At 34.8% G+C, this 19,527-nt stretch overlaps 2 protein-coding genes across 2 annotated transcripts in view; both read right to left on the bottom strand.

The window, feature by feature from the left end:
* Positions 1-19,159, bottom strand: part of LOC136812519 (membrane-bound transcription factor site-1 protease-like) — a gene marked incomplete at its 5' end in the record, with an annotated part of 29,715 nt that extends 10,556 nt beyond the window's left edge. Inside the window, 17 exon segments of the mRNA XM_067069025.1 lie at positions 6,994-7,089; positions 7,447-7,523; positions 7,825-7,962; positions 8,245-8,289; positions 11,546-11,593; positions 12,532-12,628; positions 12,803-12,866; positions 13,381-13,481; positions 14,147-14,221; positions 14,415-14,491; positions 16,224-16,289; positions 16,291-16,330; positions 16,756-16,823; positions 17,054-17,170; positions 17,588-17,697; positions 18,032-18,142; positions 19,111-19,159. Coding sequence (XP_066925126.1) covers positions 6,994-7,089; positions 7,447-7,523; positions 7,825-7,962; positions 8,245-8,289; positions 11,546-11,593; positions 12,532-12,628; positions 12,803-12,866; positions 13,381-13,481; positions 14,147-14,221; positions 14,415-14,491; positions 16,224-16,289; positions 16,291-16,330; positions 16,756-16,823; positions 17,054-17,170; positions 17,588-17,697; positions 18,032-18,142; positions 19,111-19,159 — 1,379 coding nt within the window.
* LOC136812435 (uncharacterized) lies at positions 1,373-4,753 on the bottom strand. Its single transcript, XM_067068933.1, has 2 exons — positions 4,468-4,753; positions 1,373-4,150 (listed from the first exon to the last, which is right to left on the bottom strand). Exons 1-2 carry the CDS (start codon positions 4,697-4,699, stop codon positions 2,904-2,906), a joined length of 1,479 nt encoding a protein of 492 aa, XP_066925034.1. The 5' UTR covers positions 4,700-4,753; the 3' UTR covers positions 1,373-2,903.
* Positions 19,160-19,527: the final 368 nt, after the last annotated feature.

Here is a 19,527-nt window from a genome sequence, read left to right as displayed (position 1 = left end):
TAGAATCATTTCCCTATGGCTCACTGCTCCCAGAAGGTTTATTTTCTAGCATAAGTTTTTAACATAGAAAATTGGCGAGCACTTTTCATGTCACTACCTTTCAGACTTTTCAAAAATACCACCATCAATTTTAGATAGGTCAAGTGTCCTGATATTAGTGGGTTTCATGATTACTTGGAGGACCCACCATGGTTATGGGTCCGACACAGAAAATTTTGAAAAATAAGGATTCAAAGATTGGCTAAAACCATCAATTTCAAGGGACTATAGAAAGAAATTTCCTGACTTTTCCCTTTACAAAAATTCCTTGGCTTTTCCATGTTTTCCCTGACTTTTTCTAAAAATAGCCCTTTTTCCAGGTTTTCCAGGTTTTCCCTGACCGCTTTAGCATTAGCCTGCACAATTCATTTACCATGGGCTCCATTTTTCAGCAGTAGCTTGATTTGCAAATATCAGATATCCATTTGGCAGACAAAGAGTGGAAATGTGCACATTGGATATATTCTTTCAATACATGCTCCAAAGGCTAGATTTTTGAAATTCTCAATGAGGGTTATCTTGCAGTAAATAACTTGAGCTGAAGAATATCTAAGATTCTGCTTTTACTTTTTTTCATTTTTTGTACAGTTTTGTATGCCCATTAAGGTTCATCTTTTTTAAAAAAGCCATATCAAATAGGTTAAGTGAATAAGACCAACCAAGAATGTCTAACCTTACAAATAGGGTACAATACATTGTTATCAGGAGGACCCACCATGGTTGGGTCCGAATAGAAAATTTTGGAAAATTTATACTTCAAAACAGCCTGTAAGAGCCCTGGAAATAGAAGATTTGATTGAAAAAAGAAATTCAAGTATTTTCAAGTATTCCAATTTATCATTTTCAAGTATATACTGGAAAAATGGGCATTTTTTCAAAAACTCCAGTATAATCAAGTACCAATATTTTTTTCCAGTATATTCAAGTATTTTCAAGTATTTCCAGTATCGCTGGCCACCCTGAACTCCGTTTTTCAGGTCAGGCCGGGGGTTGCTTAGCATTCTGTCTCATTTTCTGAAAAAATTGCTTGGAGCACCCCTTATATTATACCATATTTATGCTTACTGGGCCAACCAAGGGCTATCGTTTGCAATATTTAGATTATCTAAAAAGCTTTTACTTTATAAGATAGTGAAAAATTTTTCTCAATATACCAAAACGAAGTGACTTGTCATTATGAGATTTATCAAAATTCATCTTAATCAAAAGTAACTCAGGCGGTTTTGGGAAAGGTTTTTAATAAAAATGGTCGAAATAATGGGTCATCTAGCTTGGGGTTTCTATTATTCTTTCAAATAGGATAAGGTCTGGTAATCATTCAAACATTGATTAATTAAAAAGTTCAGTGATGTTTTCTTTTTACCATCAAAATAAACAAAACCCTTGAATAAAAACATCCCCTATTTTTACAAATGCTAGTGATAGAATATTACCATACTCGTAACATAAACTAAGCCTGAAACAGTTTTGTAGAGAAATCAAGGAATGTTTTGTCAAAAATATAGCAAAAATATAAAGAAATTGAAATAAAAAGAGGTCTCAAAATTCAGAATTCTCATTTGCTCAATTATTGTCAGGGAAACTTTCAAGTAAGTTTCAAAAGCGACAACGGTTTGTTTTTCTATACCTCAGACATTCTAGTACATAAGTAAATTTTGTAAAAAGGAATATTGAGATTAAAAAATTAAGTCTTTCTCTTTGGTAGTTTATCGTCTGTTACATTGACCCACGATTTGGCATGATCATGTCTCCCTTTACCATTACCACTGTCATGTGAGATGCGTTTTTGTATTCTCACACTGTTATCAGTATAAAGAGCTTCATGAAAATTTGGGTTATCACTCCTGCCATGAAAAGCACGTTGGTGGCCAAAGTATTCCTCAATTGTGTCCTGACAAAAGCGTTCTGTCAAAACATATTCCATTCCCTCCTTAATAAGAAATTTGGTTGCCTCAATTATCGAAAAAACTGTCATTTGTATTCCCTCGAACGTTTGCCACGATATAAACATTCTACTTCTGTCCTTATCTGTGAAATTTCCTTTCCTGTTCAAAATAGAGCTCTTCCATTTTGCAAAATAACCCAAAAGATCATTTTTCATCCAAGTAAAGCGTTTGTCAGAAACTGTTCTGTAAGGAGCCATATTTGGCTTATTGCGATCTCTATATTCATTCAAGCTCCTGACATTAATGCAATCAAAAAATTCATCTAACTTTCCACAAAATTCTGCTGTAGCCTCGCATTCTCCTCCACCGAACCGGACAAGGGCTTTTGCCATGGTAGAACTAAGGACTTGAGCAGCTAGATAAACTCGCATAGTTGAGTGTGGTGTTAAATTGATGTGTTCCAAATGTACTTTTGGAAGAATGTTAAGGTCATTTTCTTTATCAGAGTGGTAAATTTTCGAAAAATGTTCCCAAATTATATACAAACCGTCATTCCACATAATACGAGTATGTTTGGGATTAAAACCAGAATGATTGACACAATTACGAGATGTCTTGATTAAATGTGGACCATCTGAGATGAGATAAATGAAACGATTCGGTGCGAACAGATTGATAGTACGATAACATATATTGGTTGACTGGGATTCTTTTCCCTGTAAGTTCAAGTGAAGACGAGCAAAACTTCGGTTTGATGAAGCTCCATCAGAAGTAAAAGCGATGACCCACAAGTTACAGGTTTTTTCAAGAATGAAAACCGCATCCCAAAACAAGGCCATTATCTGAGTGGATGTCACATTTGTTGTTGCGAAAAGTCCAACGATGAACTTCAAATTAGTGCATATACCCCTTATCAAAAATGCAAGCATATGGGTTGCAATGGAATCTTCTTCAAGCTGTCCGTAATTTATGAATGGGTCACCGAGATCTGTAAATCCAATTATTTCCCCTGGTGCTTTTATTGAAAACAAGATCTGCGCGTATTTTCATTTCATCACAAAGTAGGACAACATAACGTTCCACGTCAAAAAGTGGATCACATAACTCATTGAGCTCTTTGATAACTTCAGGATTAAACCCTGCATGTGGGGTAATGTAATTTCGATAGTCCCTGAGTGTTCTTTCGCTCGGTAATACTAAAATACCACTATCTCGCAATTCTTTGTAACAGGATGGTGATTTGGCAACGAGGGAAAGGCAGAATCTTATGAGCATGGGATGGAATCTTCTACCAGACTTAGAGGCAGAAAAGAGCTTCTTCTGTTGCTGCCAAAACAAATTCATAAAGGGAGTTCTTTCTTTCAAATCATTTCCAAGGTCACCAATAATTGTTATCATATCATCTCCTATTTCACCAATATCAACACTACTCTTACGTAAAGCAAGATTCATTTCTTGGATTCGTTGTTCAAGTTGTTTACAAGTTAGTCTTTTGGCTTGAAGAGTTAGCCTTAAACGGTCTGGTGATGTCAGAGAAACTGGAGCCTTGTCCTTAGCTGGTTCGAGGATTCGGCGTGAACGTGCTTGCTCTGACTTTTCAATAGATTTGTCAAATGATGAACACACTTCACATTGTGTTTCGTCTGATAAAATGAAACAAGAGGTGTGGCGATAAAAGTACATGCATTTGTAGAGTGTATCTTCATAATGGGGGTCACATGACATTGGAACAGAATGGGAGATCAGATTTGGATTTGAGTTGTGTTTTACTCCCTTGCATAATGTTGATTTATTCAATTTATCAATCAGATCAATAACATTGACATTTCGTATCGATCGGCGACTATCCATGTAGAGATCGTGGGTTTCAGGCAAGTGCCAACCATAGACAGAAATAGAAAAGCCAAGACTGGAATCAATATCAACTTGGATGAAAGGAATCATATGTTGATCCTGCTTCCTTACAATAAACAATGTATCATTGGTAACATGAACCGTCCAGGGCTGGATAGATTTGGATAGGTTAACAACACGTTTGCACAATTCAGTAAACGTTTCATATTCATGAGATCTTTTCTTGGGAGGTATTAATGTCCTTTCAATAGGTGGCTTCCTTTTTACAGCAAAATTCTCTTTATCGTGCGTTCTTTGTGGTAGATTAATGGTAGGTATACATCCTGTGATGAGTTTCTTTCGTTCGGATCCTCCTTCTTTTATCGGTGGAACTGCAAAAAAAAAGTTGATTAAAAATATTTTATTGCAAATTACACAGACAGAAGACAAACTAGTAAATTCAGTCACCATGTCATGTCAATGATTCACATCTTGAAAGGGGATAGCATAGTGTAGGTTGAGTTACTACACTCTTGAAATCTCCTTAATAATCTTGCAGAAAATTATGCAGTATATAAAATAAGAAGATAAGTACTGTTTGTAAAATCTATGATAGCTTTTGATAGGTGTACATATGTCATAACATAATCAAGAGTAAAAAGATTTTTATCCAGTACCACAAACTTTTTGAAGAATGGAAGAAACTTACATTTTTCCAGGTCTTCAGGTTTAAAATGTTTTTCACATATGCTGATATTGTCATTGTCAAGTTGGTTTTTGAAATCTGCATCTAGTTGTCTCGTTCGTAGTATGATGCCAAGAATATCATCCCTCCATTGTTTATTTACTTCATTTGTTGCTTTTGGAAGCTTGAAGATTCCAATTCCTTTGATTCTCCTGGAAGAACCACATCCAACGATGCAGCAATTGGATCCAGGCATGACTTTGAGAGATAAACACTCAAAACTTCGTGTTTTCAGCCATGTTTTTACCTGCGAAGTGAGCCTACCATTTTTACCGCCTCGATTTTGTGCACTGTTATTGTCACGTGACCACCGAAAAACCACATCAAAAGGATGCGCTGTTTGAAGTGACCGCCCTTCCCGACCAGGGTTTTCTGTCTATTGACTATGGGCAAAATCAATGGTATAAAAATCATTAATAGAAAATAGATCAAAACAATTGCTCAAATACTATAAATGTCCGAGCCTAGTGTAAAAATTGCCATTTACGTAGTACGTATCCATCAACCGAATGCCACACACCTAAATAACATTTTATTTTAGAAATCTAGAAACTTAAGAGTGTAAAGGTTTTTAAGGCTTCATATAGGTCAGTGGAACCTGATATTGTGAAGCGTTAGGGATGAGTGGTTTAATCTAATAAAACATTGGTGTAAGTAAAAGGCTATATACCCTCGTGTCACAGACTTGGTAGGACCACCGTTCCATTAAAATCATCAAAAAACTGATTCCCGCTTGAAAAATACACTAGATTTTCATCTCCATTGCGTAACACGTTATCAAATTATTTGAAAGTCCCCACTGGGTATTGAACAGTAAAAAACACAATGTAAAAAACACAATTTAAAAAATCCAACAATTTTCCACCATCATCGGTACCTCGCTCCTAAATTTCATCCCCACAGCCTGAAAGGTGGAGCCACTGGCGTCACTTAAAAAAGGGCATTCGAAGATGAGTTTAAACTCAAACCATACAGAAAACATAGCTGGAGGTACTCCAGGGGGGGTCAGGATCCAGATACCAAACCCAGGGCCGGGGGGTGGTGTCAATTTTTTTTTTCAAATTTCAAAAAGTCATGTTGGTATCAATACCAAAATGAGGGGGTGGGTCCCCCTTTTTTTAATTTTTGCTGAATTTGAAATTGGTATCTGACTTAAAAATGTTGTGTAATGTAAGTATAAAAACTTATTTGAATCGTTTACACTATACCCTGATTCCATATAAAAGCATTTTTCATTCTATGATTGAAATTTTTTTTGCTGCTCTCAATCCTTTCAATCAACCAAAATCCATTCAAAACTAGAGTTGAACAAACTGAATCAAGTCTTAGCAGATCTTAGAACTTTTTTAGTCGTGATAAAATTTTTCTGTACATAATGTTCATCATATAGGCTGCTATGTTACAATGCTAATACAATTAGTTAATATCAACTAGTTTTATGAATTTGATACATTTTGCCAATTTAGTTCAAGAAACTTAATTTACGTTGTGTTAGAATATGAAAAAAACTTGTTTTCATTTTCAGGAGTCTAAAGTGTGGTACATAATATGAGTGATTAATAATTGTTTAGTTTCCCTTGTATGCAGTATCCTATGCATATAACTTCTTGCATTTTCACTGATTGCCAATTTAGGGGGAGGGTGGGTCCCCCTTTTTCAGAAAAATCGGGATTTTCAAGTTCGTATTGGTGCAAATTTAGGGGGGGTGGATCCCTCCTTTTTCAGAAAATCAGGATTTTCATGTTTGTATCGATACCAATTTAGGGGGGTGGGTCCCCCCTTTTTTAGAAAATTGGGGTTTTCAAGTTGGTATTGATACCAACTTAGGGGGTGGTGGTGTCTACTACTTTCAAATCTCGAAAAGCCAGGTTTTTGGGCCCTGGGTTGGTATCCTGGACCCTGACCCCCCCCCCTGGGTACTCATCACAACGAAATAAAAGAAGGATAATAAAGAGTACCGTCAACTGCTCTAACTTGGGACTATCTGGCAAAACATGGGGCGGCAATTCTGCCACCATTTCACCGAACTTCCAAAATCATTTGATTTGAGTTATCGAACGGCGTATTAAAGAATACACAATTTCTCTTTCACACCGAGTAGGCTTTTAAATCGAAATATGAAAAAAATCCGTATTGGAACACACGCGAGTGTCTGTGCACTCTAAGAGGAACGAAGAATGATTGATAAACTTGGTGGAGTTATCAAAACAAATTTGTTGTCAATGAGATTTAACAGTAAGTAAAAATACAGGCCAGATATCAAATCAGATATCGACCAATCGTCCCAAGTTTGAGCAGTTGACGGTAGATAGAACAACTTAACTTTGAAGCCCCAAAGGGGCTAGAGAGGAATTTTCAACCTTTCTCAAGCAAGAAAAAGTGAAACCTTAAAATTCGTGCCGCATTGAGAATGATGGATTGAATCTTCATTTCCTATCGGGAAGTTTCGGAACTAGCCCCTTTTAGGGCTTTGAAATTAATGGCACTTACCAGTCTAATGGATTTTTGATGGTCTTCAAATTATCTCTTGGAAAGTAACCAGAGGGATAACGCAAATTGTGATATTGGTCCCATAAAATGCGTTTGCTAAATATAATAATCGATTCTTTAATGCTTAATATAATAATTCTTGTCAATTAAAGAGAAGGATCAAGGATAAGTGAAACAATCTAGAAGAAAAGAGTCACACCCTCCCCTACATCCAGGTAGAAAGCTATCCAAAGAGAAGCCTTCCGTTCGCATATTAACAGTTGAGGCTCTCTGATTCAATTTTCAAGTGGGGATGTAGATTTTCATCGAGTAAGGGAGCGTATAGAAAAGCAGAGTGTTGTTCAAAAGACTTTCTTGATGACTTTCCTTTCGAAAGCTTTGGTTCAAAAAAATGCCTGAATTGCATTGCATTTGATTAATTTTGATGAAAATAAAAAAAAGGCAAAAACCAACCTTTTAGGAGGAGTTGGGATAATTTTCACTTTCAGCGGGATGGAAATACTGGAAATTTGCTCTTGTCCTCCTTCAACCTAAAGGAATATTATAAGACGGTGTAAATTTATTTCACTGAAGTTTTTTTTAATTGAAGTTCTTAATGTTCACTCCTTGTCCTCCTTCCACCCCATGGAATACGATGAGAAAGTGTAGATTTCAGTAGATTTCATGGAGTACAATACCCATGAAGTGAAGTTCTCTAAAAAATTGCCAAAAAGAAATTGGATAGCTCACCTTTAAATGTTTAAAAGCATTCTATCTACCGAGTAGAAGTGAAACCCCAAAAGAAGAAGAATGTCTGAAAAGATTGGGTTGACAAGTAGTAGAAATTCATACCTCAGGTGGGGAAGTGACATTAAATGTAATTATGCCTTTTGCAACACCGTTCCATTCAGATGCTTTCTTTGATGCGCTGATGTGGACGGCAAAATAACCAGACCAAGGCCAGAAACGATCAGGGTACGTGAAAGAAAGCTGGAAATTAAATGGAAATGGAATGAAATAATATTATATTCAAAAATAAATGCAGTGCTCAAAAGTAGTATCTTTTAACAGATCTTAAAGGGAAAACTTCGTCATTTTAGTGAAAGCCTTTGCCACCATTCCTTTGAAGTTGACTAGAAAGGTCTTTTGCCGGTGAAATCTTTCTCGAATGCACAAATAATAGATGCCTGTCTTTAAAAGGTGGAGAGGACCACAATAAATGTAGACAGAACCCTACAAATAAAATTCAAGTGTTAAACAAGCAAATTGTACCTCGATCATGTGACCATGATCTTTTGAATATGGTTCCCATAATGGCTGAAATTACAAATGCAAAAATGTGGATAAATTGAGCCTATACTGAAGAGGTATAAGCAGTAGCGACAAGAGGGGCGCAAGATTTGTGTAGGAAAGCAGATTTTTATGACACAGTAATTATCTTTTTAAATTATGAACAAGAGCCGCAAAGATGCGGATAAATATTTCCTTTACAAATGTTAAAATAATAATTGATGTCTTCAAAAGATTTCAAAGTGCTTTACATCTCAGATAACATCAATTATTTTAAGCGCTGATTTCCAGAAATATTATATATAGCCAAAAAGGGCAAATATTTAAAATGAAAGAATGACAAAAAGGAGAATATTTCACAGTAAGAAAACCAAAGAAAGTTTTATATATTTTCAAAATAATGAGATGAAATATTTTGCATTATACTTTCATATATATAAAATATTGTAAAAAATATAAAAATTTAAAGTAACTTTTGGAGTTTTTTGAAATAATGTACGTGCTAAAAAGTAAAAATATTTCACAACAGGGAAACAATTTCATATTTTCCGAAAGAATGCAAAAAAAAAAAAATCTCATTTTTATATACTGGGAAACATTTCATAATCTGAAAGAATGTCGATAGGAAAAAATTCCCCTAACAGAAGCCATTTTATGATTTCCAAAAGCATGCTGCAAGAGCAAAAAATGTCACATACTTGGAAACAATCAAAATTTCCAAAAAAATGTCAGAAAATAAAATAAATTGTCATGCCAGGAAATCACTTGAATTTTCTTCATTTTTTAAATGCATATGGAAGAAAATGTCAAGTTCACGACAAAAGTTTTCCACGTTTTAAATGTACATACCGTCAACTGCTTTAACTTGGGACGATTGGTTGAAACATGGGACTGTTTGATATCTGGTCTGTATTTTCACTAACTTGTTAAATCTCTTTCAGTTAGCCACACTAGCGTCCCGCCAAAATGCGTATCAAAGATTAATGCTGCGAAAGCGCTATATCGTTTACTTGACTCTCAAGCAAAAAAATGCACCGCAAAACTTCTAAAGGGATTCATGAAAATATAACCCGGCGCTTTTTAATGAAATTAGCATTTTCAAAAACTTTGAGAAATTGCCTAAAATTTGAGCCATAGATGAAAAAATTTGAGCCAAGCCAACCTTGAAAACTAATTTGAAGATCAACTTCACAAGAAAAAGATCTACGGGGGAGGCGGAACCCACCTAGATCCGCGCACTGCCGGATAAGCTATCTCCCGGAAATTTTGCCGGACCTCAAAGAATGACCCATTTACATGTGCGTAATTGTTTTTACTTTAGCGTTTAAACAAGGCCTTAAAAATCGAAGCGCTGTCTCGGGAATTGAATGACAAATTTTGGTTGGTTGATTTTGGCTGCTGCACGTTTTATTTTGTTTCCAACTTTCAAGTTTTAATTAATATTGTCTTGCGAACTTGATTCAGGTAACTCTCATCCTTGTTGTTGAAATGTATCCTGTAGATGACTGATGTTGTTTTTTCTGAAAGCTAGATTTCCTAGTGTGACTAACTGTCTTTGACAACAAATTTGTTTTGATAACTCCACCAAGTTTATCAATCATACTTCCTTTCATAACATGTCACGATAACTTTTACTGATAGCGACGATTGGAGAATAGAGAACGCATGCTGCCTAACCGCCTATCGCCCGATGGGATTAACAAATAACGCGTGTGTAACTTTCCGCGCGAGTGATGTCAAACGCTCCATTGTTTTGCCATTTTTTCAATACACCGTTCATTAACTCAAATCAAATGACTTTGGAGGTTCGGTGAAGAAATGGTGACCAAATCGCCGCCCCATGTTTTGTCAGATAGACCCAAGTTGGAGCAGTTGATGGTAAGAAAATCTCCAAATTCACGACAAAAGTTTCCACGTTTAAAACACACGTTGCAAAAGATCTCTAAATTCACAACTAAAGTTTTCCACGTTTTAAAATGCACGCGGGGAAGAAAATCTCCAAGTTCAAGAAAAATTTTAATTGTACATGTGACGTGATTTCAAATTATTTACATCCATATTCAATGCAATAAACCTTTTAAGAAGTATAACATAACATTCTTCATATTGGGGCCGTGGTGTTCCGGATCCGGTTATCAGCTTTAAAATTTGAAATTTATAACCGCAACGAGTTTTCACTAACTGTCAGCAGTTAATTCATTGTTGTAGATAAAAAAACCAAGGGAAATTCAATCATTAACCAGTCAATTTTGCTCCATGTTAAAAATGTTTAGCTAAAATCAGTTCATCAACCATTCCCATTAATTGTTGCATTGACGGCATTGCCGTCTGGTGCAAACTTTTTTCATATTGCAAGTAGTCTATGTAATTTTTCAGGTATAACATGGTCAGATTTATTCACAGTCACTTGCCTTCGTACAATTTATGCAAATATACAAACAAAATTGAATTAGTTTGTTGTGAAAGTTGATAAAATGTCCTGTTTTTCCAAGACCAAGAGATTGTATCATCTCTCATTCCAGCTCATTCCAAACCAACAGAATGTAAACGAAACATCAAATCCAGAAAGGAATATTAAGAAAAGTTCACTATCGACCATTCCTTGTGACAATCGTACAAAAATCATGATCCAATTCAACTCATCAAAGCATATAAACAATAAACCAAAGCAAAGAAAAGTAGCGAAAGAGCAAAAGTTGTTGTCTATTTTCTGCCATCTTTGTTTTGACAGTTAGAAACAAAGCAGTATGGTCCGACCAACAATACGCTTCTCAAACGGCGGACGTTGCCCGATCGACAAGGAGAATAGAGCGCCGTACGGATATTTACCACAGACGTTTCTCGGAGAAATGACGTCTTCCGCCTCGAAAAAAGAACATCCTACTGTTTTTACCGCCGGAGCTTGATTTAAAAAGAGACTCATGTACAAACTCACGAAATTGACCAAAACCGAGCGTTAGACTTGGAGGAGAAGAAGAAGGAGAAGAAATTTCACCGTTTTAACAAATATTTCCTATATAATAGGAAATATTTAATGAATAATTAGTGTCATAAAAAATCTGCTCTCCTACACAAATTTTGCGCCCCTCCTGTTTACGCTACTGTATAAGAGTATTAATATTATATAAGTAATAAATATTGTACTAAAGAATTATTTTTTTGTAAATTATAATGTTTTAAAAGGGAAAAAACAATAACAACAGGTCTATGGAGTGCTATCGTTTTATTGCACACGCTGCAATGTCTGGATTTTATGATTTAATGAAGAAATGAAATGTAATACCTGTCCCTTTATTTGTCCTGTCACACCCATTCCATTTAAAATGGTCACCTAAACGAAATCAGGGTTTATAAGTAGCAAAACAACAAAAATAAAGGAAATCGTGAATGCAAAAAGTTAGAATAAAACCCACCACAGCTTGTTGTACCTTAAAGGAAGAAATTTTAGCGGGAATTTAATTTGGCCGAAGGCCGAAAAAGTTTTTTAGAGGGAATTTAATTTGGCGGAAGGACGAAAAAACTAAATTTGGCGGATGGACGAAAAAACTAAATTTGGCGGGAATTTAATTTGGCGTTTGCTGAAAAATTTATCCTTAAAATGGCGTAAAAACACCAAAAAAATGTAAAAACATCATATTTTCAAAAAGTTTGATTTGGCGGGAACTTAGTTGGCGGATTCTGGGCGGATTCTGGCCAAATCCGCCAAATTTTCTTTCATTCAATATTTCTTCCTTTAAGGTAGATCTTAATTTTCAGTAGACAAGAATTCAAAGAGAAGTCTTAAATTATCAAATACAGTATAAGTAGAGTCTCTACAACTCGAACTTCTATAACTCGAATGTTTCCTTAACTCGAACAAGTTTAATGGTCCCTTCAGTTAACAATGCATTATAAACCTTAATTTATAACTCGAAATTTCCTTAAAGGGATTATCAGATTACCTTTTATGGTCCAGAAAGACACATCTAAATCTTTTTAACCAATTTTTTTCCAAAGCTGAGATATTTGAATTTGAAATCTGTAAAAATGAGTCTTTTTACAGTCTTTACGTTGAATTTCTATTGTTTTCAAATAAAAATTTGAAAATCGAATTCGAAGTCGAATATCTCAGTTTTGGAAAATAATTGGGTCAATTTTAAACTTTGGATGTGTTTCTTAGGACCACAAAAGGTATCACTAAGCCAAATATCAAAAATCATCTGATAATCCTGTGTGTGTTCGAATTATGAAGATTCTACTGCACTGTACTGTATAATCATTTGTACTTACATTTACTACTATAGGCATGGCACCATGATATACCGGTTGTGTGCAATATGGCCACATATACGGACATTCAGTCAAGTCAATATAACTGGGACTTGCACTAAAATTTTGTAAGACAATGAAAAATGGTTATAGTGTTGATTAACTTTATGACACAAATTATAACTTAAACATGTTTATAAAAAAAGACTTTATAAGACTGTGCCAATTTTAACCATTTCAACAATCTAAATCAGCATTGGTGTCCTTAAAAAAGGAAAAACATAATTTTTACCTTGCATGCGGCTTGTAATGGCTGAGTGATTTGTATGCTCGAAGTAAATCTAATTTTCCGTGCCCTATAAAAATCAACATACATCAAAACCATCAAAAAAGAAATTATATCTATCTTTCAGTTTGGTTGGACTGGACTTTTGTTTGCTGCCATCTGATCGACGCTTCCTCGAAACCAGCCGACTCAAAAAAATTGATTCCGTTTTAAGATGAAATCCAAACCTCCATTGTGCCTTTCTCGTTTTCTGTCTTAAGATATCTTAAGCTTAAGCATTGTAAATTCAAGCTTGTAGCTCTTTCGTTTTCATTTCAAAATTTTCCAAATGACAAAATGTAAACTAAACTTTTATAAAATCGTCAAGATAAAATCTTATCTTTTTCCGATTCATCGATCGACCTCCAAAATCTAGGGTCGGGTGACAGCAAACCAGCATTTTTTTAAGTCCAGCAAAATTCAAATATTCATAGAATTTTAGAATAACAATCTTCAATACAAATAATATTTTAAAGTTTTAAAAGGAACTCTAGACACTCAATAACAAGAATATGAAACTTTCCTTGAATGAACATTATAAATACCTTGCTCAAACATATTAGCTCCTTGCAATCGATGTGCTGATGATATTAAGGCTTGTTTTACACTAGCAGGATTGATGCTGACGTTTTTGTGAAGTACAGAGCTAAAAATGAAATGGAAAGTTTGTGAATGGATTGTAACCAGTGCAACATTTCATCTAACATATTTTTTCTAATGTTGGATGAAAAACTTTAAAAACGTTAGCTTTCGAATATTATAAGTATTTGATCTTGCCGCAAATGTTGGACCAAATATTTGATGGCGAACAAACTTAAAAACACGTTTTTCTTCTTCTTTTCTGTTTTCCTTTTCATTGAAAATCTTACATTGGCACAAACCAGCGAACATTTCATCCAACAACATTCGAAGATTGACATGTTGGATTAAATGTTGGACCGGTTTGCCCTGGCCTTTATCATTGAATATGAATTGATGGACCTATGGAGTATCTGTACATGTAAATATAGACATATGTACTAGGAGCACTGCATCAAAATGCAACCTTCAACCGCACCCTACTCGAATTTAAAACCTGGTCAAAAGCAACCATGATTTTAAAATCTAACGATGTGCAATTTTTGTCATAGAGAAACAACAAGATAGAATCATAGATTTCCGAAACATCCAAAACAGCTGTAATTTAAGTAGTTAAGTGTCAATTGACCTGAGTCAGCCTGAGGGAGGATCATTTTACCTGTCAGAGACAACAAAACATGAGACAACAAAACAGGGGACATTTTTGGGGTACTTCCTTACACATATTCTTACCTAATCAAGAGAGTTACAGCACCAGCCACTACTGGAGATGCAACACTGGTCCCTGATAATGTACGACATCCTCCTCTGTGAAAAGAAAGATTTCAAAGTTGGATTTTGTTTTGATTGAGAGTCAAGAGGTAGTATTTGTAGAGCTCGTCCGAAGGTAAAACTTACAACTTTCTTGGTCACGTTGCTCATACATTAAAACAACACTTGTCGTTAGTTTGTATATGGGAAACATTTGGGCCAAAAACCATTATTTAAAAAAAGTACATACTTGAGATTGGAGCCACGAACAGCAGTTCCATAGGTAACAATGTCTGGCTTGATTCGACCATAACCAGATGGTAATTCCTAAAAGACGAAAGTAAACAATATATTTCAATTTCTGTATTACTTTAAAAAGCTCCCCCTCATTTAAACGCCCCTTTCTTTTCAACACCCCTCCCTTGAGTAAGATTAGTATAAAATGAATGAAAACTTAGATAATTACCCTCCCCTGAATAAATGCCCCTCCTAAAAACCAAAAAAACTTCACAATCGCTATAGTATCCATTAGCAAGTTTATGTATGTGTGTTTTTCAGCGACGGAGACGGTAAGGTTCTAATTTGACTAGATCATGACCAACTGAGGACGACGGTAAATCAGCACTTTTACCGTCCTCTATTTTGCGGGGTTTTTCCAAATCGCTTCAGTCACTTTACCATCCTCAAAAGTGCAAATACATAAACTCGCTATTTATTCTTCAACAGTGGAATGAAGTTTAAGGAAATGTAAAAATGTAATTAGAAATGTTAGTTGATTGCATTTTGAAAATGAAGTTGCAAGAACAAACGATTTTGATTAAGATTTCCATTGAGAGCTTTTGATAATTCTAAGCAGGAGATTCCTTGACAGACAATGAGGGATTCCTTGACAGACAATGAGAGATTCCTTGACAAATAATAAAATTTTTTGACAAATAATGATGAGGGAATCCTAGACAAACCATAAGGAATCTCTTGACAACAAGTGATACTTTTATGGAAATATATAAAATGAAAGCATATCTATTGGTAGAAATCATCAATACCATTGAAAAAGACTTATGAAAAAAAAGTAAAAAAGTTATTAAACGCTTTTCTTTATAAAAACAATACACTATCAGAAAAACGCACAGCTTAATAAAGAAGGTTTCTAGAAAACAAAAAACGGCGATTTCCGGCATTTTCGGCCGGAAAAAAAAAAAATTTTCTCAAAAAATCGAACTCTGTCATGTTTTGAGTATTGCGCATACGCATCTTTCTGCAAAAAATCAGAAAAAACTAAGGATGAAAATTCATTCGAAAATTCGGAAAATGTCAAAAAAACCGGTTTTTCCGGCATATTTCCAGCATTTTCAGCCGGAAAAAACTTTTTTCGAAAATCGGGCTCTGTCACATTTTAGGTATTGTCATTTTGCATCAGTGTGCAAAATTTCATAAAAAAATATAAAGTACAGCTCGAGAAATTCAAGAAATACTGTCTTTCCGGCGAATATAGGTTGTTCCGGCAATTTTTTAATAGTTCAGGGTTCAAAAATCAATTTCATTGAAAATTGAAACATGCTTGATGGTGGGCATTGCTATTAATAATGTTTTTGAATGAAAAAACAACCAATTATAAGGAAAAAGCCCAATGAAAATTCAGAAAAACGGTGATTTCCGGCATATTTCCGGCATTTTCGGCTGGAAAAATTTTTTTCTCAAAAATCGGACCCGGTCATGTTTTGGGCATTGTTAATACGCATCTTTAAGGAAAAAATCAGAAAAAACTATTGATGAAAGCTCGAGAAAATGTCAAAAACTGGTTTTTTCAGCATATTTCCGGCATTTTCGGCCGGAAAAATTTTTTTTTCGAAAATCGGGCTCCGTCACATTTTGGGCATTGCCATTTTGCATCTTTGTGCCAAAAATCAGAAAAAACTAATGAGCCAATCTCGAGAAAAGCTGGTAACAGACGGACGGACGGACGGACAGACGGACGAACAAAGGTTAATTTATAGGACCTCCAGGTAGGTCCAAAAAGTGAGATTTTGTGAGATAATACCATGTTCCTAAACCTTACCCATGTTGTCATTCCGCGTGATGAGAAAGATGCAATGTGATCATCGAAGTCTATTCCACCCACCCACACCAATCACATCCATTTGATCAGCTGGATTGTTGAGTGTTCTGAAAATATTACAAAAAGGTATATAGCTATTATAAATATAAAGCTTCATCAAAAAAGTCCAGGAAGATTCTAAAACTTATGAATTTAAAACTTGGTCTCGGAAAAACCTTTTCTTTGGCCCAAATGTTGTGTGTTGTGACTGCTTTCACTGTGATTGTAAGAAACCCTTGTTACACTTTGACATAGAAACCCGGCCCTTAACTAAGTATTATATAAAAAGTCAATCGAGTTTTGAAAAAGTAATGTTATTCTTTCTGTGAATCAGTTTATATACATTTTAATACCATGCATTTCATTATAAATATATTCTATGAAGTAATGGTATTTTCCTCGAAAATACAAAGGCTTAAAATCGGTGGATAGATTTTCCTTTAAAAATACAAGCCAAGCAATAGATTTGAGGCAGAATGTCGAAATAACATACCCATAAAGTGGGCCATCATTACCAATGGCAGAAACCATGATCACATTATTCGCGGTCAACTCCCAGACCTATTATGTCAAGTAAAAAGAAAATATAAATTTAAATCAAGTACTTTTTGTTTGTTTGTTTGGATGGCCAGAAAACATGATTGAATTTTTTATAGTAAGCCAGTGCTTTAAGATATCTGTTAAAAAGGTTGTTTGATAACTTTAGGCGACTTGCGACTCATCCCACACTTCCAGTCTTTATGTTTCATCAAGATAGCTTGCATGATCAGCAGATACAACATAAATCTCACCTTTTCAACAAAAGGTTTATCCATGAAATCTGGACCTCCTATACTAAGATTAAGGACGTTAATCTTCTTCAAAATTGCATAATTAAAGGCATCTAAAAACCATGACGTATATGACACCTGGAAGAGAAGAATTGATAAATCAAATTTTGATCAATGATCGAAAAAGTATTGTCAAAATCATTGTTTTATTTAGGGGTCATCCATATAGTATGTACGCAAAATCTTTCCCAAATATTGGATACCCCCTCCCCCCTTGTACGCAAAGAACAATAGAAATGACGTCATTTAAACAATAGACGTACGCTTTTGTCCCCCTCTCCCCCCTTCACTGCATACGTACTATGTGGATGGCCCCTTAGTCAATTGGGCTTGAATGTGACTTCTTAAGCGATTTAAGGTACCTGGGAATTGGACCCATCTTGGTATGGTATTACGCGAGTGGTCTAGTTGTGGTCAAATTTAGATAATACTTCTTAAAAATGGCATCAAATCAATATTTCAATATTTTCGATTTACATCCTGTTACTGACAAACCTGTTTACTGGTGAATACTCTAAAGATGAACAGGTCAGCTTCAGGTGCAAATCCTTTACAATCTCTATCACTAGCGATCACACCAGAAACAAATGTACCATGACCAACATCTAGTAAAAAATAGGATAATGTATACAGAATACTAAAAGAGAAAATGAAAAGTAAAGGGAGAAATCACAAAAGTTTTCCTGAAAGAATTTAACCCATTCAATAACAAGAAAATTTCTTTGCAGTATGAAATAGAAAATACCCTGCATTGTTCTATAATAGTAGCTTCAATTAATTAATAAAAAAGCCAAAAGTTACACAATCATAATTGATCATAACAAACATACTAAACCCTTGGTTGAAAACCGCTTGTATTATTATTATGTCCCCTTACACAATTTTAATTTTGTTGATAGGTGTATTATATTGTAGAAAACAAAACTATTATTGTCTTACCATCATTGAACTTTTTCTCATCAGTCCAATCAGTTCTATCTTTCACGGTCTTGAAGTGTGGGTGGGATTTGGGAAGACCAGTATCAAATATAGCAACCTTCACACCTTTTCCTAAAAAATTAGTTCAGGTATATAATTATAAAGGTACAAAAAGTACACTCATCGCAGGGGGGGCAAGCAGTTAATACATGAGACCTATGACACTTAGTACCGTGGTGGGTCCTTTTCTGAAATTTGCAAATTAAAGTTAAAGGGGGTGGTGTTAAGACAATTTTTAGAACTCAAAAAGTGTATTAACTGCAACTAACTGTAAAACTAAAATTTGCTAGCTCTTTCTCTAGAACTCAACATCAAGCTGCTGCATCAACCCAGACCAAACCCAAATTTTTATGTCTTATCTCAGCATCAAAATTTTGTAAAATTCATTCTTTCAATCAAATGTTCGATTTAATTCAGACGTTCGAAGACGTTTGTTATTATTTGGCACTTCCTATAAATTTAAAACTAAGCAACCATGCGAAAACAAACCTAATAATCTTTTTCTGCTTACTCAAAATCTAAAATTTTTAACTGTTGCATGGTTTAGGTCTAGCAAGGGATTTGCACCCCAATTTACAAAAACTTAATTTGAATTTTCTAATGACAGAAATCTGTGACATAAGTAGTCTCAAAATAGTTTAAAACCCCTTGCATTGCATCAAATTAACAGGAAAATACACAGTGGACCTACATGGGATGGTTTGTTGGCTGCTGCAGACTCACTTTGGGGGTGGTGTATATATTTATTGGGACAAAAAAACCAGTTAATACACAGTGTACTAAGTGTCAAGGGGTAGTGGTCCTTTTGAAAAATTTCAAAAAGCAGTTAATACACATAGTGTTGTGTATTAACTGCTTGCCCCCCCCCTGCTCATCGAATAACAATATTTCAAAATTTACAAAAACCAAAAGATATTATTATTAGTATTGTATAATTTTGTGTTCAAAATCACTCTACAATGAGAAATCATATGCATAAAACAATGATTGTAATCTATGAGTGCATAAATTAATAAAATATTGTAGATCAATAAAAATACCTTTATGACCCAGAAGCCATAGTGAGTTGGCTTGCAGTGCATGAGTTATCTAAAAAAGGGTAGCGACAATTAATAAGGTTCGCCATATAAAAAGAGTGTTCTACAACAGGAACAGAATGATAAAGCAGCATCAAAGAAAATAAAAGTGTAAAAACTCTTGTGCTGAGACATATTATAAAAAAATACAGGATTTAGAATTTTAAATGGCCATTATCTTTCTGTGTTTGAATGAAATACCTTGTTGCAGTATAAGTTTTTGCTAAGAATCTTATACTCCATCCGATAATAATAATTTGTTGAATTCGACTAAGTTTGAAAATCATCAAATATAGTCTCTAAAGTCTAGCTACCTTCCAACCAATAACATGTCGATGTATCCTACGAAAGATGATATGAACCCTAAAGGGTTGCTTTTAT

Source organism: Clytia hemisphaerica, unplaced genomic scaffold (genome assembly GCF_902728285.1).
Source record: "Clytia hemisphaerica strain Z4C2 unplaced genomic scaffold, Clytia hemisphaerica genome assembly, whole genome shotgun sequence".
Lineage (NCBI taxonomy): Eukaryota > Metazoa > Cnidaria > Hydrozoa > Leptothecata > Clytiidae > Clytia > Clytia hemisphaerica.
Note: the sequence above shows the minus strand (reverse complement) of the source record. Positions and strands in the feature narration are given on the sequence as shown.